This window comes from Haliaeetus albicilla, chromosome 6 (genome assembly GCF_947461875.1).
Source record: "Haliaeetus albicilla chromosome 6, bHalAlb1.1, whole genome shotgun sequence".
NCBI classification, from domain to species: domain Eukaryota; kingdom Metazoa; phylum Chordata; class Aves; order Accipitriformes; family Accipitridae; genus Haliaeetus; species Haliaeetus albicilla.
This window is the reverse complement of record NC_091488.1, coordinates 9426045-9451449: the sequence shown is the minus strand read 5'-3', so window position 1 is coordinate 9451449 and position 25405 is coordinate 9426045. Positions and strand designations below refer to the sequence as shown.

The 25405-nt window shown below is 35.8% G+C and overlaps 1 protein-coding gene across 2 annotated transcripts in view; it reads right to left on the bottom strand.

The window, feature by feature from the left end:
• Window positions 1–2476: 2476 nt before the first annotated feature.
• Window positions 2477–25405, bottom strand: part of USP9X (ubiquitin specific peptidase 9 X-linked) — a 102557-nt gene continuing 79628 nt past the window's right edge. For both annotated transcript variants that reach the window (XM_069784951.1, XM_069784952.1), the window contains exons 31-45: window positions 24008–24228; window positions 23419–23609; window positions 22796–22969; window positions 20427–20568; window positions 19500–20250; window positions 18853–18976; window positions 17267–17492; window positions 15994–16123; window positions 12603–12788; window positions 10684–10904; window positions 9521–9609; window positions 6756–6912; window positions 6029–6241; window positions 5487–5582; window positions 2477–4054 (exon numbers count right to left, since the gene is read on the bottom strand). In XM_069784951.1, the coding sequence (XP_069641052.1) occupies window positions 3920–4054; window positions 5487–5582; window positions 6029–6241; window positions 6756–6912; window positions 9521–9609; window positions 10684–10904; window positions 12603–12788; window positions 15994–16123; window positions 17267–17492; window positions 18853–18976; window positions 19500–20250; window positions 20427–20568; window positions 22796–22969; window positions 23419–23609; window positions 24008–24228 (3056 nt within the window). In that variant the 3' untranslated portion in view covers window positions 2477–3919. The remainder of the gene's footprint in view (window positions 4055–5486; window positions 5583–6028; window positions 6242–6755; window positions 6913–9520; window positions 9610–10683; window positions 10905–12602; window positions 12789–15993; window positions 16124–17266; window positions 17493–18852; window positions 18977–19499; window positions 20251–20426; window positions 20569–22795; window positions 22970–23418; window positions 23610–24007; window positions 24229–25405) is intronic.

Genomic DNA, 25405 nt, shown 5'->3' with positions numbered 1-25405 from the left:
CCTCTTTTGTCTTGCTCTAGACAGAAGGCAGGTTTAGACTTTATCCCCAAGACCTCATGGCTGTCTGAGAAGTGTTATCATGAACACGATGGAGAGCACAGGAGGTAAGAAGACGAGGAGCCAAAGCTACTGTTGTCCCGATGGCACTGTGCTGGAGCAGGGCCACAAACGGGAAACTCCCACACCTGTCTTAAGAAAAGGTGGATTTGCAAGTGTGGACTAACGAGGTTTAGCTAAGATATTTAAACACTTAATTGATTACTCTGCAAATTTCCTAACATGCCACTTCCTCTAATTTATACAGTTAGTCTTTAACTTTCATTTGAAGTTAAATTCATTGCATTGAAAGCCTCACTGCAATGCCTAGTAACCGAAACACAAGCCAACAAAAACATTGAGCCACTTTGCCTTGACATAGTTTATCAGCCTATTCATTTCTGGCAAAAGACTCAGAGGTAGACAAAATTTATTGAAACCAAAAATGAAGAAAATTGCTACGGCAGCCTATTTCTGCCCATTATAGCTTTGGCAGAATGGCTCATCTCATTCCCTCCTGGAACTTAGGAAACATATAGAAAGTTTTGGAACCGTAAGTGCTTTTTCATGATACATATGCTAAAACACACAAGCTAGGCACAACAAAGTGGCTGAGAAGGCATAATAGCAATTACTGTTACACAATTTTTTCATGTTGTCTAAAGTAAAGTTTCACTCTGGAAAAAAATATGAAATGTCATTGTGGAATTTAATTTCTTTCTGGCTCAATTTCAGCAAGATACACGAGCTTTAAAAATAGAGAACTTAATTTTTCAGAGCTGGTAGTTAGCAGGGAAAATAATCTGAAAAGTTCCAAGTCAAGCAGAATCCTTTTCTGCTTGTTCATCACCACAAAATCAGGTTCTGCATGGCAAATAAGCTTTGACTGAACCCTGTGCAATCTCATTGTTGTCAATGGGATAACACAGGTGTAGGTGACCAACTCTGTGACCAAAACTTACTACATTTACAGATACACAAATAGTAACTGAATTCCTTTCATATATGGCTGTACTGTTTTTTTTAATAACAGCAGCAAGTGTTAAAAGCTTATTTTAGTCACTAAACAAGCACAATCCAAATGTACAAGAGGGAGAAATTATGCATAGTAAGGTTATGCATTTCCCCCTAGGTCAAACTACACATTAACCACCATATAACATCACCTATAAATCTTCAGTTTCTATGTATTTGATGTTACATTGCCAGGAACATTAGTAATTGCTTTACTATTTACTGGCTCATTTTATGGAAGACCAGAGATACCCTAGTTACTGTTCTATACAGAAAACAGGACTGAAATTAGTGATGGGGGAATTAAAACTTTAGGCACTTTGAGGACTACTATTTTAAAGTGTGCCATCAACAATGAGGTACTGTGTATCGCCTGAAAATGACCACTGCCAAAATGCTGTGACAGTAACATGCACATGAAACTTTTTGCTTGTACAATATTTGTTAAGTACAATTCAAAATTGTTTTGCCCAGAGTGAAGAAAACATTGCACCTTTTACTGTAGCTATCCGTTTAAAAGCAGCAACTGCAACAAACAATAGAGGCTATCTTTTTTCAAAGTCACAAAGATGCACAATATTCTCAATTTGCTGCCTGAAAAACAACGGCCACTGCAGTCATTCTCAGTTCAGGGACGGGGTGTGTATGACTGAAGAGAGTCACAGCCTTAAAGTGTCACAGGTTTGACATGTCTACAATCATTGCAAAAGCAAACACATTTGGCAAGGCTGAACTAGCACATTACATATTTTACCTACATAGTAAAAAATACATAATAATCCCCTCTGAAATAGCTTAAGAATTACTGGTCCAAATAAATATGAACTGTTTCAACTTGAGTACTCAGGGTGGAATTTTTGAGTTAAAACCTCCAACAAGCATTCCCAAACATAAACGGGAACACTTTATCCAAATTTACTAAGTCCAGGTAAAATGGTATTACTAAAAAACTATGAAAAAATCTGAATTAACTTGAGCACTAGGGAAAACATGGAAGCATAAAAGTGATCATCACTACACAGCATATTCAAAAATCTGTGTGTCTTCCTTACTATACTAAATGCATAAGAATGCACTTGTGACCGAATTTTCCTCTCTTCATTTCAAGACTACCGACCTTTAATTTGATAAGCAGCTTTGCTTCTATCAGCGCATTTGTAAAAAACACCATCAAGCTTGTGCTCATTAAATATATATATGTATATATAAAAACATACAAAAAGTACAAGATAAATCACATTAAGAAACTTTTACAGTGTAATTGTCCTGATTATTTTATTCTTAAGGGCCAAATTTTTTTGTGCACAGAATCTCAATGTGACTGTTCCAGAATTCAGCATAGTGCCACTGCACAGAATTCACCTTTCTGTGCAGTCCATTAAAAAAAAAAAAAAACAAAAAACAACACACACCACAGGACAAAACATTCTTCTTAAATCAAATTCTATTTGTGAATTCAGCAAAATAATTTCTATAAAATAAAACAGCAAAATATTTAAATAGTATAGGGTGGGCTGTATCTGTTTTGCAGGGGTATTTGGTTTTTAGACAGGTTCCAAAAAAATTACACACATTCAAGTTACCAATTTTCATTTAAATACAGTATTTACTGATGCGTTTCTTGAAGTCTTTAAACAAATGTTTATTCTGGAATAGAGATACCTCAGAATTGTATTTGACTAACCAGTAGTTTCTTTAAACCCTGCTTCTAATGTTAAGATTTCCTGTATAATGGATAAAGAGCTAAGACAATTCTCGCTTTCAAGTAGAACTGTGAACGAGCAGAAAACCAGCAAGTTAACTTGGTGCAGTGGCACTCACAAGTACTGTGTGATTTTGTTGACTTCCACTTCACTGGGATGCAGTAGAAGGAAAGTGTTAGAAGTTCATCTAATAAGCTCTACCAAAGAAACAAAACAAGCACACCAAATACAGTCTATTATGCTCCAGGCATCCTGGCATAGCAGATTTTTGCATATTTGTTTTAAATCTTTTAAATTCCTATTACTGAAAACTAAGTGTTCTTTATCCCACCCAGAGACAGAACTGTCAAACATCAGATGTGAGGAACATATGTGAAACTGAAAACCACTTGTTTGTCACATTTTCCCTCCCCATTTTATAGTCTAGGTGTAAGAAGAAAAAGTTCTGAGCAATACAGTTGTCACATTGGGACAACTGCTGTCACTTTTCCCCCCCCCCTCATTGGCTACACTAACTTGGTGTGAAGCCATGCTAAATGTTACAGCATAACTATAGCTTCAAAGTGATTAACCTAATACCAGAATGAAAAAGGCAATGAAAAAAGATCTAGAAACAATGTTACATCACCAATTTTCCACATCAACCAAATAATTAAAAGGTTACCAGCCATTACGTTGCTCATAGTAAAATCGACTCCAGTGGCAAAGAATTAACATGAAACTATTTTTGTGGTTGACATGGATAGGCTTTTTTGTAAAGGAGTTGATCCGACTGCCATGAGGCAGGCAACACTGGTTGCAGAGCGCAGCAGATATATCAAGAAATTATTTTTTTGTTTTTGTAGATCTGTGAGTCTCATCAAGACAAAAAAAATGTTTCTTGCTCAAGAATTAACAGTCAAACATTAATATACTATATACACCTTTGCCATTTACACATTAGCATCAGGCCATTTATTACAAAACACTATACACTTTCCACTGCAGGCGGGTTATATATTGACAGCAATTTTCTGCAGATAAGACAGTGAATAGACTCTCCACTCCATGTTGATTAGGAATAGTTTTTCTAGTTTTAAATATTAGCCAGACACAGAGAAAGGTTGGACTGTAAGGCCTGGGTGCACAGTCTTGATGGAGCAAGTTAATTGATTATGTGCATTTCACTAATCTTTTGTCTGAGGCGGGGAAACTTCTTCACTGCCTTCATAATTTTCTTGTGCTCGTTGCCCAGTTCGCTGAGGGTTGTTCATATGATGTGCTGCCGGGCCTGTATATGGCTGTCCATGCACGTGGTTATTCTGTAATAAAGCATGAACATTTTAAAGGGACATTAAACTTGTCAGCTGTTTCCTGACTAGTTACTTGCTTTTTCCCCTTTACATTCAGACTATTGAAAAGTATCGTCAAGCACACTGAACTTCTCATGTAGTAATACCTAAGTGAACACACATCATGGTTTCTTCAGTCCTCTGAATCACATCTTTCACTTACCTTTTTAATTTACAGAAGGTAAACAAACTCTGAACTTGTAAAGATAAAAGGGTTAGTTAAAATAGTAATCTCAGCTTTTGAATAAGTTACATGCAAAGCAAAAGCAGAAAGAAAAAAAAAAGATGAAGAAAGGCTGCCTATGTGCTGCGAACATTAAACTGTGCACATATTTTATCAACAGATTGAACCAGCTTGAATTTTTTTCCTACGACAATGGAAAAACCATACCTGTATTTATGCAGCATACTTTAATTTTTAAGAGGGAAAACTTTAATGTTACAGAACTGAATGAAATATAAAACCAGTACTTTTCTGCAGATGGCTCTGCCTCAATTTAAAAAGTCATACACACATCTGGCAAATGAAAACGTCTCATCTGTCTACTGTTCATCCAAGTTTAACGAACTGTGGAGAAACTAGGAATATAAGGATTGTGTGTGTTAGTGAGAAACGCCATCTCTTGCAAGGAAGTGAACACATCACACAGCTAATGGTGAGGTTACAATACGTGTCTGAACTCAGGAGCTCAGAAAGGAGTGGGAAAATCTGCATGACTTACCAACTGCTCTGCTGAAAACACCAAGTAAGGAAAGCAAGATGGAGGGAAAATGGGTTTGGGCAGGAAAGGAAATTAAATTAGCAGATTTGGAATATATAAAACGAATTGGAACAAAAAATGGCAAATAAGTGGTGGATCTACTAACTTAGTCAATTCAGTAAAAAACCTGGTTAGTATTTCTTTCAGATCTGGCTTTCCACTGAAAGATATTAACAAAGCAGCCTTTTAGCATATAAGCAGATTTAGATATCAGCGTTCATAGCATAAGTTGTATGTAACAAAGTCATGTGCATTTTTCTGAAAGCCTTTCAATTCCCCAAACTGAAATTCAGGCCTTGAGGCTTGATTTTTTATGTAAAAACAAGAAAGCAACTCACAAAATATTATCAATGTCAGTGAGTATGACAGAATCAAATTCAGTATGCACAAGATGGTGATGACATCTGTCCCCCTGCTCCTTCTATGGACGATTAAATCCTGATCTGGTAACATTAAAATTCTCACCTGAAACTCTGATGGTGAAAGTGTTCCTAGCAAAACGGAGGTGTATCTTTATTCCTCCAAGTGTGATATTTGACAGTAACATGCTTCTGGCTAAATGCCTATAATTTAAGTTACCATAAATGCTAAAAAAAGCTAACCTGGAACTCTGAATAAGTGGTTCAACTCTGAGCTTTTACCTGTTGATACTGAGAACCAGGTGAATGGGGATACAGTGGGGCATCTTCAGGTGGAGAAGACTCATGTTCATCTGGGGCATCAGGATCATCTGGTTCCTAAAGTTTGAAAAGAACTTTTAATTTACTTAGGTAAAACATATTACAACTATTCTATCCAGAACCAATCCTACATGCAAGTGGTTGTTTCAGACATGCTCGGAGAAAAATTCCACCCCACCACGTGACCCATAGCTTGTATTGTACTACATAAAAATACCCACTATCAGTGAATTATTGGAAAAACAGACCCATTCATTATCTACCTTAAATGGTCAATTTCAATTCTACACTGCTAATTCTTTAAGTGACAGATGTCTACAGAAACAGTAATAAAAATAGGCACAGGAGCATGTAACTGAAGCCAACAAAAATAGAAAGCCATATTTGTAAAATACTTATAAAATATGTTACCTCTATAATGACCAGAGACTGTTGCTAAGGTTAATTATTTTATAGAAGCACTTTACTCGAATTTTTTACCAGCAGTCAAATTAATTCTTTACCTCCTCTGGGCAGAGTTCACAAGCTTTTGCGAGAGTCATTCTAGCACTGTGCGATCTCTCTAGGAAGTAGCCATTTGATGTTTCATTGCTTTGTATTGGTGGAGACCAGTTATTATAGGTGTACTGGGGATTGCCAGTGTATGGTCTACGCTCAAGCTCATCTCCAAGCCATTCTACTGCCCAGGTCCATTTTCTCTTCAAATCTCCATTGCTCTGCCGATGGAAAATTAACGATTCAGGATTATTTTCTCTATTCTTCAAAATATTTCTATTTTTCCCTTCCTATACATCAGCTATCAGAGAACAGACCACCAACACATACGCTGCTGTTTATAAAAGACTCCTTGAAATATCCTGTTTTGCACAAAGAAAACTTCAAATTTGAAATGAAGTCTGTGGATTTGCAGCTGCACCACAGAATGACGAGTGCAAGCTTAACCAATTGCTCTCAATCTCATATATTGACCTTCTGACATAGGAATGTTCAAATGAATTGTACCTGTAAGTTGTAATTTCATCAAAGTGATGAAAACTGAATAATGGTGCAATGGTGGTGGGGGTTTTTTTGTGTCTGTTTGTTGGTTTTTGATTGTTTGGTTGGGGTTTTTTTTGTTGGTGGTTGGGTTTTTTTATGGTTGGTTTGGGGTTTTTTTTTGGTTGTTTTTTTTTTTTTTTTTTTACACAGAACTGGAAAAAGAGCAGCAAGAAACAGAATGAAAGGTATCACCTGAAGGATCTGGTAGGCTACAGGACAGTTGCTGAAGAGAGCTACCATGCACTTTATACACTGGTAAGCTCTTTTCTGATAATGATTCTTAGAGCGCTGAATGGTGTCAAATAGTCCATCCCTGTCATCCGGGATTCCCTTAAGTGCATTGTGAATCCTACAAAAAAAAAAAAACAAAAACAAACAACAAACAAACCAAAACTCCAAAACTTCAAGTGTTAGAGTTTTAGTATTTGAATTAAAGCTTCACTTACAATGTAATTACAAAAGGGATAGTTCATATTCTGACTTCTGCTTTTAGTAAAGAGTTTTGGTTTTTTTTAAATCAGAAAACTAACTTGACACATCATACACATAACTTCTAATTTTAGCATGTTTGGTAATACTTAAACTCTCTGAATGAGATATACAAAACATGTAAGTATGATTAATTCTAATCACAGTAATCAACTTTAACTGGTTATTTTTTATTACTTATTTTTAAAATAAACTCCATTTATAAAATAGACCTGTTAAACCCAATAGGTGCTCACAGAATTGGAACAGTTAAATCCTCAACAGAATGGTTACTGAAATTATAGTTATGCTTCTCAAAGATACACTCTTTTAGATGCAGTTCCTCTGAAGAGGAATGAATGGTGCACGTTTGTGCACGGGGGTAAGGGACTTGGACATTCCCTGGAACTAAGCCCACTTTTTGTGCCTTCTGCTCTTGAACAAGCGGTAGAGGAATTAATTGCCACCCTGAAACTGTGCAAGAACTGAGAATTGACATACTTTTAACTTTGAAAAAAAGTCAGAGGAGGGCATGGAACTATACTGATGTCTCGAAGAGCTACACTCATTGCAGGAAAAGCAATTGCCCTCTTTCCTTACAGCCCCAGCAACAGTCAGTGTATAGACTCCAGGCAGCTGGCAACCTAGGCTCCATCTGTAAAGTGGTGATGAGCTTTACTTCAGCTGATTTAACTGAATGGTACTTGTAACACTATTATCTGAAACTTGGCACCTCAAACTTGGCACCTGAACTTCTCAAATCAAGAGAAATTTATGAGAGTGGATCTGATGCCAAAGAACAGCAGCATCCATCTCACAGTACAAGAATACAAGGAGCACTGAAAGATGCACACTGTCTAAGATCAGATGTTTGTTTTCTAAGAGTTAGACGATATTACCATTTACTATGGACAGTTACACTATTTGTTGTTTTGTGGTGGTGTTCTTTGTTTTGTTTTGTTTTTTAACAAGACGACAAAGATCATTAAAATTCTGTGATTATCACAGCAAAATCAAGAACCGGACAAAGACAAGTACTTCAAGCTACTGCCAGAAGTGGAAGCAAGAAAACAGAGGATGACTGCAGCTGGCCACTTAATACCCCTCTGCTGAAGCCTAACACAATTCCAATGAACACTGCTATTCCTGAGGCTGCAACCTTGAAGTGAAGTACATCTCCAAGTATAGTGAAAGCCATACTACACCGTTCAACCTCCTTCTTACCCCATTATTTCAAACACTGCACTATCCCAAACAGCACTTCCATGATTCCTCACCTGCATTTCCACCCTAAAATACATTATTTTACTTCACATCTACTAAAGTATGCCCAACCTCCAGCATTCTGTGGACTTAAAGACATCTTATGGAAGTATTTGTTTATCAGGAAGAAAATAGAAACAAACTGCATTATATATGCATTACATATACATATATATGCAAAACTCAAAAGCTTATCTATAAAGGGTATTCTCATCCCTTACCTAAGCTGTAATTCCTATAAAGAAAATGAAGAAAACCCTCCAACTCAGTCTTCATATTTTGGAGTGTGGTAAGCCAGACCACCATCTTCTCTTAGAGCATCTTCTAAAGTAAGGCTAGACAACTGATAAAATCCTAAGAGCGCAGTCTACTTCTACAGGTTAAGTACAAGTTCACTCCAATACCCTTATTTGAGTAAGAGCACACTTGCCATGTACTCTTACTCAAAGTGTCTTAAGTGTCATATGAGACATGGTTGCAAATGATTTATTAAATCCAATACTATCTATATTCACTTATTATGAAACAGTGACATTTTGAAATATTGACAGGTAGCATGTTGATGACACTTATTTTGTGTTACCTCACCTACTACTACTTCTTTATAAAACTTCTGAAAAATTGACTGTTTTCTCAAATAGTCAGTATTTGCAATAATTACATTTTTTAAATCTCGACCTTCAAAAGCCTTATTCTGTAGACATACAAAAATCAGGTTTGAAACTGGATGAATATTTAATATATTGAAGTTAAAATTCTTTTGAAATGTGATCACATAGACAATATTTATGTATGAGATATGCTTTTCTCCCAAGTTCACACTTTATGCATGTCTTGGTATCACTACTACAACTGATACGCTTCTTAGTAAGACCAGGCTATCATTGGACCCTCAATGAGATGTTTCTAAGAATCAGTCTAAGCACCTCACAGTGAATACCAATGAGTTTAGCCTAAATGGCACATTCTCTTGTATGTGAAAAATATTGGGTTTATAGGACTAAGTAGCAAGTTTCTCAATGGTAAGGAAGGTCAAGGTGAAAAATTGTAGATTTATCTCAAAAATGAGATAAAAGTGAAAAAAAAAAAGCTGCATTCCTGTATTTTAATTTTATATATATATTTAAAACAAACCTCTTGAAAGGCTTAGCAACAGAACCACTGGGAAAAAAAAGCTGTACAAAACACAATAATCTTGAATTATAAAAAGACAGGTAAATACGAACCTGTGAGTTTGCCAAGAGTCCTCAATTAATAGGATTTGCAGGAGGAGATCCAAATAAGGTCGAAGCTCGTATGTATATGAATATGCAACCTTAAAAAGTAAAAACACAGAGACATAAGAAAGCACTTCTTGAAGCATGCAGATTACATGGTGCAATACAAGAACACAATTCATTTGAAGGGAAGTTTACTGTAATTTAAATGATATTTCAGGATACAATGCATATTTTAAAAAAAGTTAATTGTGTCAGGGTTTTGGGGGTGTTGTGGTTTTGTTGGGTTGATTGTGGGGTTTTCTGTTTGTTTGGTTTTTATTTAAATATAGTAGGTTTTGTAAAGGACAAAATGTTTCCTCATGAGTTTCTAACACAATTTTCTGAAGCCCCGAGCATGAGATGCTGAAGAAGCTACCTTAAAAAAATATCTTTAGAAAAGCAAAATTAAAAAAAGGATATTTTTCACTGATACTGCTACTTCAGACAGTACATTCAAATGTTATCTTCAAAGGTTATAATAAAATGTAAAATATATGGCTAGCAGACTATCAGTGAAGTGATTTTTATCATGATTCCTTCTAGTGCGAAACAAAAGGACATTGAAAAATGTGATGTTTACGTGGAAAAAAAAGGGTGAATATAAAGATGAGTTAACAGAAGTAAAAAAATTTATTTGGAGTGGAAAAGCGTGGCTAACCTTACAGAGATTACAAAGGAAAACCAAAGATTCTTTCCTGAGTCTGAAGCCAAGTATGTTCTGCAGACTTGTAAAATGAACCTTACGAACATACTCAAAATAAATACAAGGGAGATCTTGGGAAATGATTCTAACTTTCCATGCAACGTAAGAAGCTCTTTTATGGATAATGACAGAAAAGCTTTAGGAAACGCTCTTGCAATATATAAAGACCACCTCAGTCTACTTACCTCCATCCTTAACATAGTGTTCCTAACTCAAAAAAGGTCAATTGCTTTCCTAAACTCATAAAAGGACTTCAATATGATGTACAGACCTAAGAGTGTAAATACTGACAGAGGATGCCATCTTAAGGAAAGTTTATCTATCAAGCACCTGTTCCATATTTGATACAACATTCCTAGATATAAATATAGAATCTTGCATCATACACGTTTATATTCCCATCTTTATTCTAGCTTTTTATTTTTACCTGCCAAAGAAGTTCACTGAGGACAGTGGAAGAAAACTGAGGATTCTCCCAACAGCAGAAACGAAGCAACTTGATGGTCTCTTCAGAGTTGCTGCAATCTTCAATAATTTTCTTCACATAACTAGTTCTCACAAATAAAATGTCTGCTACGTTCTGCTGAAGTGCCATTATAGGTTGAGATAAATTAGGATCACCATAAGGGTTGGCAAGTGGGGGATTACCTAGAATAAACAGTTATTACAGATGAAAAGGTACTGAAGTACTTTCAGTATAGACACAACAAAATATAAACTGGTTTAACTCATCAAAAAACAACAGATGGAGAAAAAAAATCCAACCCCTAACAGCTGATTTTCTTTGGAAAATACTATGTTATGAAATAACTAAGTTTTCTGATTGTGAAGCTTGACACTTGCTGCCCGAGAGAGCTACTTCTCCCTGTCAGATAAGATTATGCAGTGACAATCAAAGCAGAACAGCTGGAGATGTGTTCATATGCAAGAAGAGAAATTACTGAGAGTTTCCTCAGTGAAATCCTCTTATCTCCTGAATTTATCTGCTTTACTGCCTGTGTAACAGCCCAAATCTATCATATTTTAGGACACAAGGTCTATTTACTTCACCAGGCAATGGGAAAGAGTTCAGAAGAATACCTATGTCACAACAGTCCCGTCTGAATCTCTACAGTGTAGAGAGAAGTAATATACTCTTGAAAGAATAAAAATTAATGTCTTATTTAGCAAGCTTCATTTTGTATAAGGAAAGACTTGCTCCTGATGTTTCTAAATTTAGCAGTGTTTTGAGTTATTGTTTGAAGATGCCCAGAAGTCCAAGGGAGAACTTTTCTAGCTTAATATGCTGAAGCAAAAAATAACATTACTCTGCAAACAGTAATCATAATCAGTAGTCAGAGTAATATTCATACAAAGTAAGTTTCGTTAGTACAATGTTATGAATACAGCGAATATACAATTATTTTTCATAGGCAGAATATCTTTTCAGTTTAAGCCTCAAATAATGCACTGGAAACAAAACCAAATCAGTATTGCCAAATGGTTCTGAAGCTTATTATACCACAGTAAAATTTTCAGTTCATTAATCTTACTATAGCACATTCTAGCCTATTGACTTTATAGCCTGACACATCAAGCTGTAATGAGTTTGCCATTAAATAGCTTCTCTACAAATTCCTAATTAGGTTTTCTAAAAGAAGTTTAATAGAATGTGTACATGTACAGGCTATAAAGTCCACGTAGTCCTATATTCTGTCAGCATTTCTCAAAAATAACTGCACTCTATTCAACTACTGGAGATATTAATGATTTATACTGTGGTTGACCAATTTCTAGCTGATTCTTTATCTTTTATAAATTAAAGTGCTAGCTTCTGTTTGTCATCTTGACTGTGAACAAGCACCAAACCATTTTCAAGAGCTATCCACAACAATGCAAGATCTCTTTACTGATAAGCAGTATTAGTTATTTCAGAGCCTGCCACAATGTTTTTCCTGTACAGATTACTTTTGTACTGGTAACATGAAAATAATCTATTATTTTATTGCCTATTCAGAATCAAAAGATCTTTATGCAACTCTTTACAATGAGCTTAAACTATTCTAAAATAACTACTATTTTGTAACCAACAAACTACTACTTTACTACTCAGTTGTTTTCCTATATCTTAAGGAATAAGCCAAGAGGCACAAAATACAGAACAGACTTCTGTCTCGTGCTTTTTAGTATAGCAAATCAGTTTTACTCACGACAAAGAGATTTCTGTCTTTACACAAAAGGAGTTGCTAAACATAAAAGGCAAACATTTTTTCAGCTAAGCCATTTTACACTTAATAGCTAAATATGCACAACAGACATTTACTGATATATTCAATTAATCTAAGGAAAACTTAAAATTCACTATACCATTGATAGAAGACTGCATCCGCGATGACACATTGCAACAGCGGATCAGTTGTGACACAACAGTGTATAGCTTCCCCAGTTCAGCATACTGGTATTTAATTGGAGGACCTGGACCTTCATCCAGAGCCACAAGCATGAAGGTTGCAGGAACATTTAGTTTCAGAAGTTGCGTCTTCTCTGCTACACCTTGGGGGGGGGGGGGGGGAATAAAAAAAATATCTTGTTTCTGGCACTGATAATACCTTTTTTTTTTTTTAAAGAAAAATAACTACTGTTTACATGATTCATAACTTTTCAGTTGCTGGGTTTTATTATAACCATCATTTATGCTTTCTGAGGAAAAAAGATAATCAAATCAGTAAAGATGCACAAGAAAATTATGTTCAGCTGAAAAATCACATTGAAGGAGAGTTGTAAATGACTACAATTTCTTTACAGTGCTCATTAGCACTTTAGTAACCAGCATCTGTGTTAATAGCAAAGCATCAGAGAAGTCCTTTGGACAAAGAATTAATCTTTTTGTGAGGCCCAGGATAGGATGAACACCCCCCCAGTATATTTCATTATTCTTCCATTGTTTCCTAGATATACAATTTACAAATCTGAGACATTTCCAGCTGTGCCATACTATGCAGCAAGTGTAAATAAGAGTGACAAAATCAATTTAATAAAAAAAACAAAACGAGAAAGCCTCCAAAATCAACTAAAAACTCAACCAACCAAAAAAATCCAAACATACAGCTAGTTTCACTGCAAGAACACCTTACACATGCTACGCAAGTACTTACCAGTAAATTCGTTATGTCCCTTCTCATCTTGTATTCTGTTTCTCAATTTGGTTAAAAGTCATGATTTTTCATAAATTTCCAAGTTTTTTCTTATTCTGAAATACAACTGGACCTTACCTACCATCTTTCTGATAAGAAGGAGGAATCCAGATAGCCTTATTAGAGCTCTTCTACAGTATCTTTTTGATTGTTAGATAGTTTTGTAGTTACATGCTTTGTAGAACTAATCTCTCGCTTGCTTTGATGTGAACAATATACTATTTGATTTCTCAAAGTGTCAGACAATTTAATGTTTTTCACAGAACCTGGAGTGCTGCAGGAATGATGTATTGTGGCTTTTGCTGAATGAATGCTCTACATCCATTCAGAAGCCTTCAGTTAACAGTAGCAAGACAAGCACAACTGCTTAATACTTCCATGTTTATCTTTGCAGGGCAGATTGTGAAAATGATCAGACCCACAAATAAAATTTAGTTATGCCTTCCCGTCTGGCTTCTGAGTGCTTTCCTAGTCAGAGGCTTCAACTGCACTGACTGACCATGAAAAGCTAGTAAAGAAGAAAAGATAAGTTAGAGCAGAAGAATTGCATCTCTCTTCTCTGTAATGACATTAAGTCCACTCTGGGGGTCATGGTGGAACCCTGCTGACAGAGAATGCTTTGGTAGACAAAGTATATGAAAGCAACATACATTTTAGGTAAAATCAAATTAACGCAACTGCCTAAATTAATTTTACAGATAGGAAATTGAATTCCTTTGAAATTGTCTACCCACTTGAAAGAGCTTCCAGAACTCTGTGAGTGTCTGTGTCAATTCTGTGTGGAAATCCTGAAATAACTTTATTTGGACCGATACACTTGCTTAACACTTTAGCCACGAAGTAATCTAACAGAAACTCACTGCCTGCATGAGCTGATAACCAGCAATGGCTGAGCTGCTCAGTATTACGGGCATTTTGTAAAATTTCCAGGGGAACTGGATCTCCTAGCTTCATACTACCTTACATAAAAGGATGAAAATATCTTGTATTAGAGTAAGAGGGAGAGTGTAATAGACTACCACTATGGAAGAATATTGTACCTTGTTTAGAACTTGCCGTAGAGAAAGATGCTGCTTTCTCACTTCAGCTACCACATGTGAAAGACAAACGGGCCCCCGACAGAAGACCCTAATAACTGAGGAAAGTAAGAACGTAGAGCTCTGTGACAATTCACTAGATATGAACCTGTGACTACCCTCATCAACCTGAGAGTGCAAAAGCAATCGTTATTCATTTGACTTGCATTTTGTTACTCTTAATTGCTCTTCCTCAGGGCAAATATATAAAGTAGCAATGGATTAACCCACCTGAGAAACAGTTTATTCGATCAATCTATTAATTTTCAGTGTGCTGGTAATGCTATGAGAAAGCATGATTACAGCTGTTCATTTTAATGTGAATAGAACTGATCTCAGTTTAACAACAAAAAATATTTTTGTTTGGAATAATTACTTCAGATACTATTAGTATTATTTTATTGTATTCTTAGTATACAGACTAGTGACTTTCTATGCAAAGAACCTACATAACCCACGTTTTTGTATACTTCTAAATCTATACTTATTTTCATAATGCTGGACACAATTAAGATCCTGAAGAAAAATGGGTGATGCTGAAAGTGCACAGCCAATATTTCATGTCCATCACCACAAAACTGATACCATCTCATCTGTTAGATGCTAAAAATAAATATTCATTTGCAATCATACTCAACCGCTAATTTAATCTTTCGCCAGAAAATTCAGGACTCTAGTCTTTATGAAAAGAATCCTTATGAAGAGTCTCGAGCCTGGGAGAACTTTACTTAAGCCTTCCTATATTGCAAAAACACTGGCTTTTCTTGCTTGTTTAGTCTTGGAGGAACTACAACATCCGATAAATTTACAGTGGAATTTCCCGATTCTTGCATTCTTTTACCTCATACGTTGTCTATGGTGAAAGCATTCTGGCAAGCAATGATTTCTTAAGAACATGCACAGATTGAGCTATTTCCTCAGCCTCCCAAAGAGTCTTTAAAGGGAAGACAGATACAGCGTTTTGCATTTATAGCTGTGAACTTCAAAAGGTAAACTAAAGAAATTGATATTGAAAGGGCTCAGTTGGAATATATAGACAAAGCATGATCATCGTATTGACGTTTCCATAAAGAAGAATCATGCATCTCTCTCTTTTTTGAACTTTTATCTTCCTCAACTTCTTCAGGCTCAAACCAGTTGACAGCCCCACATGCTTCTTGGGTCTCATGACCTCCCTGCAAATAAGCCCTGAACAAAGCATCATCTCTCTCTTGCCATTTTTTCACCCCCACACCCTTTCAGAAGGACACAGACGTATTGCTCCAAGCTTCTTGTGTTAACCTTCCAAGGATGGCAGGAAGACCAAAGCCCTAAACTCCAAATTGGAGAAGCACAGATGCTCTAGAGAGCATTTATATGACATTTAGTAATAATGATCTGCCTGAGGCTGAAAAACTGGATTCTCCTGCTGTTACCTGTCTAACGGGATCATTAATAAAAACCAGTTTATTACAGTGTCATCAGTAAAAGCATCTGTAATTTGCTTACCTAGATTGGCATACATCACGAACAGATTGAAATACTGCTGCAAATGGCGCCCATGTTCAGATACTTCCCTTCTTAGAAGATTTAGTACCGCTCTCAGTAAGTGATCACTTAAACTTAAGTTATCATAAGCCTATAAGAAAAAAGTTATAATATTTGTGGTTGAACCTATCAAATCTTTATTTAGTTTATACTTTCTCTACTATGGCAGAACACAGAATTGGTTAAAAGGTATGGGATTCATACAAGCTCCAATATACCAGCAGCTGGTTAGTCTTCTGTATCTCACACAAAGACAGACAGACATACAGGGAATAAGACTCCCATCACTAAATACCATGTAAGTCCGAGAAATTATGCAAGTATAGAAGCTTTTAATTGAGCTTTTTCTCCAATAGCAGCTAGGCTTAAATACTCAGAAAAGCACATGCAGTTCCACTGTGAACTTCATAGACTAAGACAGACAACCAAACCACCTCTACAGGTATATCTCAAATACTTCATGAAACTGTCAAAGCATATGTAGCTTTAACTTAATACAAATTCTTCTGCTGGATATAGTAGTGAAAACATTCTGAGAAGGTAAGTGGAACAATACAAATAAAAAGTGTCTTACTGTAGACGTTAAAAACATGACAAAGCAAAGGCTCAAAAAGGTTGATATTTTAAATTTTAATACAGTCCAAACAAAAATGTTGTTATGACAAGTATTATGTTAAGATTTTGGGTTTTTTTGTCAGTCAGTTCTAGGTGTATAAAATTAGGCAATTCACTGTCTACTCCTATGCAAAGTTACAATTTTTGACAACTTCAATGTTGCAGAATACAGGGGAAGAAGAAAACTTAGGGAACTCCTGCATGTTTCCACTGGGTTTGTTTAGGTTTTGTTTGTTTTGGTTTTTTTTGTTTGTCTTTTTAATTCTAAATGAAAACCAAGGGTTCATGCCCCTACACATTACTTTATTGTAAGCCCCTACTTTTAATTTGTAGATTTCACACTTGCAATTCAACTCAAAGTTCTCACTATTTAAGTCTCCACAGTGATTTACAAATGGGGGGGGGAACTGAACCCCTCTGACACCAACTCTCACACAAGCTGGCTGACTTACTTCATGTTATGTAGTGCAAAAAAACTGGCTGAGTCACATCATGTTATGTAGCGCAAAATGGACTGTACAGCTATCCCATCAACACCGATGCATCTACTCCAGAATTTACTTTACATTAAATGCTTATAATGAAGAAGTAAGAGTAAGTTTCCAAAGTTTTTCCATACCTGACTGGAAGGTCCAGGAGAGGCAAAAGGTGAAGGACATGGTCCATCTTGCAATGAAAAATGTGCAATAAATACTATAAGTTTTGCAAATGCACCCCTCACTTCTGCACTAGGGCATTCCAAAAGATACTCAGAGAAGCGGTTTGAAACATTAAAAAGGACGTTGTGTGCAAACCAAAAGCGTACATTCTTGCTGTGACGAAGAAGGATGCACAATGCATCATACCTGAAATAGAAGATGACACAACTGAGAGATTATGACTAAATGTAGACATCAATGAATTTTGGCAGATGTATTCTTTTGCAGAATTAGAAGAAAATATATGTTAAAGGTGATCCCCAAACATTTTTGCTCACAAAATGCTTACAATCAGATAAATTGTAATTCCTGTAGTGACACTCTCTGTTACTAGCAATCACAAATTAAAAAGATAACTTCCATTAAAAACCTAAAATTTAACCGTAGCATTTTACTTCTATCACCCGTAAGAACTAAGACAGGATTACATCCCCTAACTCCCAAACTACTATTCAAAGCAGGTCCTAAATTGGCAGCCACCATTCCCTCTGTATTGGAACTGGGGGAGCAGCGAAGAAAATGTAAGGTGGACTTCATGGGCTGTGTATAAAACAGGTAACTAAATTTGTAACCTATCAGGAATTTATATTCTCATTTACAGATCTAAAAAAAAAAACCCAACAAAAAAAACACCCCAAAAAACCCACAACCAAAATCCAAGGAGTAAAATATCTGTTCCAGAGAGGGTCTTGTATTACTCTGTCCTCCTTCCTGCAGCAATATTTGAATTTCTCTTAATCTCTTAAAGTAACAGGAGTAACTTAGCTACTCTGAAAGTTGCTATTGGAGAAAAACGTGAGGTACGCATTTGCCATGTATTACATAACTACTTACTAGTAGCTGGTAAGCTACTGGTCATCATGAACTGGTCATCATGAACACTAGATTTTTCTCTCTAGTTCTACCAGTAGTAACCCACAGTCCTCTCCACAACACAGAATAACCTAGCTTAAAGACTCAAATGCTGTGGTGCTATGAATAAGATTGTACTGTTTGTTATACTGCAGATTTGAATTACAGGCCCCGTAGAAATGTACATCAACCACTCTGCTAACAGAGTCTAAAAGACTATATATACACATATTTCAGAAAGGTAATACAAATACAAGCTACAAAAACGGGTTGAAAAGAGCTTTGTTTAAAACTACTCAGACCATGAACAAACCTTTCTGAATTGGTCAGAACACATAACCTATTAGTTTTGTGCTAGCGATAGATTCTACTCCTTTATTCTTTTTAAAAGACAGACAAAAGGTAGATTTAAGCTCTGTTTGAAAATGAATTTTGAAGCTGTTCAGCTCAGCAGCCTATTTTAAGGCTCAGTTTCTTCCCAGTATTTTCTGTTCAAATTTTTCCCCCTTTTCATGTGCACCTTGACCACATATTTGGGGGAGAGGGGAAAATAGGACAGACCAATAACAGTTTTTATTGTCATATGTATATAACTGGATCTTTTAACAGATATTAAACTTCCAAAACTGTAATTGTTGTTAAAAGACAAAGATACCAATCACTAGCAGGGCCACGGACTATTTTCTTTGTATGAAATCCTGTGGTGAAGAGAAATCTAGCAGCAAGCTGAATACTAATCATAGTTATTTCTTCTGCTTCAGGCAACAGATGATCTTGTCCTAAAGAAAAATCAAAATACTCACATGTAGACAAAGTAAAAACAATTTACTTTTAAAAATTTAACTGATTCCAGATTATTATTCTCTCTGACTTTGTGTTCCAATTTTAACAAGAAACTTGATCAAAACAGCCTCTAAGCTTCTATCATGTACCATTTGAAAACGTAAGCTTTAAGACAGGTACCTGGAGGCTAATGTATGTCTGATTTTTAGAAATTCAGCATCTTACCTTTGAGAACTGTCTTCGTCAGAACGGCCCACAAACTTAAGTATTTTAACATGACTTAGTACATAAGCGGAATAATAGTTGACAGTTTATCAAAGTATTTTTTGCTAAATATTCTGGCATGTTATCACTGATGAACAACTCAACAACAGATGTTTAACTGCAGAAGTCCAGAAAGACAAGAGTATTCAAAGCAGAATACACAGAATTTTCACTGGCTAGACAAATTCTTGACAACACAAATCAAAACTCTTCTTGCAAGAAATTAATCCATAATTATTGCACTAACATACTAACCTGGAGGAGGATTTAAGTAGACACTATTACAAGTAAGCAACTTCTTTATGAACTGGAAATATTCTAGGCTGTACTGCATACGATTATGCATGAACTGCACGTTCTGCTTCCGTACACTTCGTTCAATGGCTGATGGCATTTTAATCTGATGGGGTTTAGTGGTAATAGCGAGTTCTGAAATATATTTTATTAGTTCATTGTCTTTGTCTATTGTGTCCATACGTTCATAAAAAAGAATATAAGCATTCCACCACCTCTTCTGGCGTCTGTAGGACATACGCTTCATCATGTGATCAAATACTTCTCCCATGTATTCTCCACCAAAACACTGATTTTTCATTTCTTCATCATCATCCATTTTACACTCTGTCACATCTCCATCATCAAATTTATACCACCGATTTTTCTCACCATCTCCACCATTCCTCTGGATTATATAAGAGTAATAATGTCCACCACTGGCCTGTCCACTGTGTACAAGTACACCAACAAGCCTGTATTTTGTGCTCCCAGAGTGTTCATTTTCAGACTGTTCATTTTGTATTATCTGATTTTCAGGATTTACATCATCTCCTTCCAATTTAGCTACACCTGCCACCGTGTAAGGCTCCATGTCCAGCTCTCGTGGAAATTCAAAATAATCATTGAACTTGATTGCACATTCCCTTTCCCAGTCATAATCAAATCGTTTCAACTGGATTGCAAGAACTGGAGGCAACTTCTTAATCAACAAGCGTTTCACTGTATCAACCTAAAAAGGGACATGAACAGTTATCAGCTTTTAAGTTTCCATTCATATACTCTTAACAACAATCGAATTCAGTAATTAAAGGATAACTTTTTTCCCCTGAACATGAACTAAGACTGAACTTAGTATGGCTATAACATCACAGTTGTATACAAATTCAATATATAAGGCATCATTACCTTTTTGTTGCATTTTTCACAATGATATGCATTTGCACCTTCCAATAAATCTCCTTTGACGTACTGTTCCAAAGAATCAAGAAGGTTTTGGTGATTTCTTATATCTACATTCAGAGTTGTGAAGGATTCCTCGCATTCGTACCTACCAATAAACACAACAGATGTGAGAAAAAGGTAGAAACGTGTTCAACTTTTATGTTCTACAGGTGTTACACAGCACCTTATTGCAAAAGTTTTATTCAGCATTTGATGTCAACTTCTTGCAAAAGGAGTTAAGCAGTAAAAAAAACCAACTGAACTCTTTTTTTATTGCAGACCTCCTATAATTACATTACAGTATCTGCACATTGTATTTTTTGATCTGCACTAACTATAGTTATTTTATGAACATCGTAGAAATGACTTGTACGTCTCAAGTTCACTGGAAGTTAAATCTTTTAGCACATCTTGTTTTTAAAGCAGCTAAAGTAGCATGACAGACTCTTGGCTAACTTAAGCTAGTAGAGAAGCACAGATAGCAAAATAGAGTAGTTTTTCCATTGCTGACCTTTACTGTCAGGAATCAGACTGATAAACACAAGTATTGTATCATTGTATGTTGTATATATTGTATAAAGCCAACAGTTCAAAACAGGTTTAAAAAAAAAAAAAAGACCTGTTTATTTTTCTATGTGAAAAAACCTGAATAGCTGTCTTCATAAAATTACTTTGCATATTTATGACTGGCTCTGACTTACTGTGTTCTGATATAACCTTCAAACAAATTCCTAACGATGAACCAGCAATGTTTGAGAGACAACCAGTTAAGACATCTTGGAAACAATTTTATTTTTTTAAAAGATAAGGAAGTGATGAATACATTTTAAAAGTAGCACCTATTCCACCATAACTCTGTAGGGCTTGTTTCTCTGATACGCAATCAAGCATACAAAGGGTTTTGTAACAGTGCATAAATTAATATTTAGAAACACTTCAACCAAAACAGTAATACTCATTCATCTATTAAATAGCTTACAAATTTAGAAAGGCTATTAATCTGTCATACCCCAAACCAATAGTTTAGTTTATCATCACTTTTCTCCTCCCTAAACTACAACCAGGGTAACATTTTTATTAAGAAGTACAATTATGCAAATCCAGTAGCGTTCCAAAAAGACAGGTTATACTTCAGGATAGTACATAGTATCAGGAATGAATGGTAACTCACGTTGCTTCACATCTGTAGCTTCCATTTAATTACCCATTGCATATAAAATAAAATCAGTGCTTTCATTTTATCTTGCAATATTTCAACTTACTTCTGGTCACATATTTTAACCCATGAAACTTAAGATGTTCCAATTAAAAGTTCTTCTATTCACACATGAGCTCAACTGAAGTTGAAAGATTACCACAATAAAATCAGTTTGTAATCAGTGGTTTTTGCTCTATTTTTATTGCTAACTGAAGGATAACAGTAAATGGTCAACTTTCACAATAAAGAGAATTTGCAATGGTAATGTGCAGAGAGATCTATACTGTTTAAGAATCACACATGATTGTTCTGTAGTGAACAGTAAGAAGGCCAACTGTTAGTGATACAAAATTTAACACAATAAAAAAAGCCAACTGTTGAAAAAGAACAAGTCCGTCTTGAATCTCGCACACAATTTTAATCATCACGTCAAAACGAATATAGAAGAAAGTCTAGAGAAGTACAACTGTAAAATGCCCAGTTCTACTCCTTCACTAAGCATTTGTCATTGATCGCCATCATCAAGACAGTGGGCTACAGACTTTCAGTCTGATTTGGTATGGGTGTTTTTTTACATATCCTATATGAAGCTGAATTTCAATGTTCACATTTTAAGTTAATTGAAACTACACCAGAAATCTTAAGAAAAAGATAAACTTTCTACACCATTCTCCCAAATTACAGCTTACATAATGAGTCTGAATGGAGTTTTACTCATTGGAATTAAAGATTCATACCTGGGTCTGCTCTATCCACACACTATGGAAGACAGAAGACAGCAACACCTGTTGGCCATATCTTAAAATTTTATACATTGCATTCGGTCCCTAAGTTGTTTTCACTTTAAACATGAAAAAGCTGTATCTTTTCCTCCCCTGATCAATACACAATGCTTCACATACAATCTGCTAAGTAGAAGCAATTATAATCAAGTATTTCAAGGCACTTGAAGACAAATTAATGTTAGGGTTGTAGAAAAAACAAGGTAGCAAATTCTATCAGCTTTAAAAAACAAAAACAAAACCACCACCACCAAAACCACACAAAAACCCCACTCTTAACTCTTGAGTCACTTTTATAAGGGTACAAACACAGGTTGTTTTTCTGTAAGAAAGAAGAATCTTAAAACACTTACCGATGTGGGCATCCTTGACAAATCTTCTGATCAGCAAAGGACCCTCCTAAAACTTTACTTAACATTGCTGGATGGCCCAAAGCTTTTAAAGCTTCATCTAAACTGTCCACCAAGGAATTAAAAAACTCTAAAGCATCATGTTGTTCACGTAGATTTACAGGTTCACCCCAAAGTCTGAAAACAGAAGCACATTCTTGTCAAATATTTTTTGTTTTGTTCTCCAACAATTTATTTTCTAAAAAAATATTATTCAAGCTATTAATCCCTCTTTCTTACTGAGAAAAACTATTTATTGGTTTGTGATGTAGTATACCACCTGTTACTTTGTCCCTGACGCACACTTACTGATAAGCAAAACCAAGCTTTTGTGTATAGCTTCATACCTAATTCGAAGTCTCAATATCAAGGTCAAGAACTACTAGAATTCAAAATAACCATCTTGCTGTAAACTTTGATTTATTAACAGACTTCTACAGAATGGTGAAAAGACAGGATAACAGATACAGTGCTGCAGAAGTTCTGCTAATTTACACTTACATCACTACCATTTCTTCTACTATGATTAGTTTTGTTGCATTTCAGTGGTCCAGTGAACAGACATCAATACTAAATTTTCTATTTACCTGAATTGTTTCCAAAACCCTCTTGGTACATAGTACTGTAGTCTGGAAGCTGCGAGATGACCAAAAATTACTTGGAGATGCCTCAGAACTCCAATATTGTACTCTTTTCTATCTTCTGTTTTACTCAGTGCTGGTTTGTCTTCATACTGATGTGGATAACCAAACACATCATCTCGTGGGTCAACATTGCTCTGAAAAGCAAAAGAAAATTTGTGCAATTAACTTTGATATGTAGCTGTCTCATAGCTAGTTGTATCCCTTGTTTAATTTAACAATCTAAGGTGTTTCATGTTCTCATCTGAAGAAACAGATAATGTCTTTGTATGCATTAACAGAATTCTGGTAGCAGAAGTGGTGTACAGTGCTTTCACGTACAAATCCATGAGGAGGAAGTCTGCAAACCCTGCTACTTGGATCTTCCGAACTGCCTCTGTGTTAGCAAGCCTATTCAAGGAAGAAATATTATGCTATTTGCTTTCCACTGCTAGCAGTGGAAAGCAAAGCGACTAGCAACTTAAATTTGTTATAACCTTTTCATAAAAAAGAATTCTATTTTAAAGATAAGCAAGTTCTACATAATTAAATTTACCTCATTGTCCTGCTTTTCATCCCCAGACATGTCATCATCTACATCACTGCCTGTGCCTTCAATTGCAAGAATCCCATTCCTGATGGCTGGAATCATGTACAGCTGCTGAATGACAGAATTCATGTAACAAGTGGCACCAGCATTTTTCAGTCCTACAAATCCCTTTGGCGGTCGAGGCCCAACAGGTGGTAGATATTCCCATTCTGTAAGTGCTTCACAAGCTAAAAGAAAATAGCAGAATGTGATTAGGAAACTATTTTGTTATAAAAGAATTAGACCATCAATGCAGTACAAAGGGCAGTTGCATAAAATTAGTATTAGTTTGTATCATACTGCAGTTTAATAAAACAAATGTTCCACCAGAAAACTTAATTGCTAAAATTAACACAACTTCTATGAACAACAGTTCCATCTGTAATCTTAACATTACACCATTTTCTTCTATTGCATAACTAAAAAGGTGGCCAGACAAAAAAAATCAGTCTGCTTATGTATCAAACAGAAGCCTTCTCTCAATACCAGCAAGTTTCTTAGCTGAAGAATTCAGCTGAATGAATCTAGAATATATAACCAACTTATAAGCCTTTCACAAATTTATACTTTTAAAATTACAATAGTTCACTTTTGCCTCACTTTTCCTTGCCAGGATGGGAAACAGTTTTAGCTAATGCTATCTATATAACCTGTGACAGATTTTCTTCTCCTGAGTCTTCTCCCTCAGGCCTCTCGCATCTCTTCAGAGTAGATTTACGACCACAGGTTTCCTATGCTAACCTGTTGTTCTGTACTTTTAACAAAAAATTCTGATGTAAAAGAAAGTAAGAGCATGCATGTTTACAAGCAAGCTTTACTTGGTGTATGAAACACACAGCATGCACAGTTCATACATGTGTTCTCTCTTCTGTCTGACATACCATAGAGATCTGGTGTTCTGTCGTGCTTATCAAATACTTGAGTGGAAGGAAATGCCATAAAATCCTTCTAATGGTGAGGTGATAAGAAATACACTACTTCCCAATAGAAAAGGGTGAAGAAAAAAGGATGAGGTGTGGGGGGAAACCATAAAGCCACCATTTTCATTTGTTCATTTGAGATGGAACCAAACAGGAAGAAATTAAAACCTCAAATGACTCACTGATACCAACAACTGGGCAAGCAGCACTGCCATTGTGAGAGGTAGTAGACAATTCCACTATGGGATACTATTTCCCGTTGCTTACAGTTTTGCTCAACTCTACTAGTTTAAACATGCTGTTAAATCACAGAATGGTTTGGGCTGGAAGGGACCTTTAAAGATCATCTAGTCCAAGCTCCCCGCCATGGGCACGGACACCTTTCACTGGAGCAGGTTGTTCAAAGCCCCACTCAACCTGATCTCAAACATTTCCAACAGTGGGA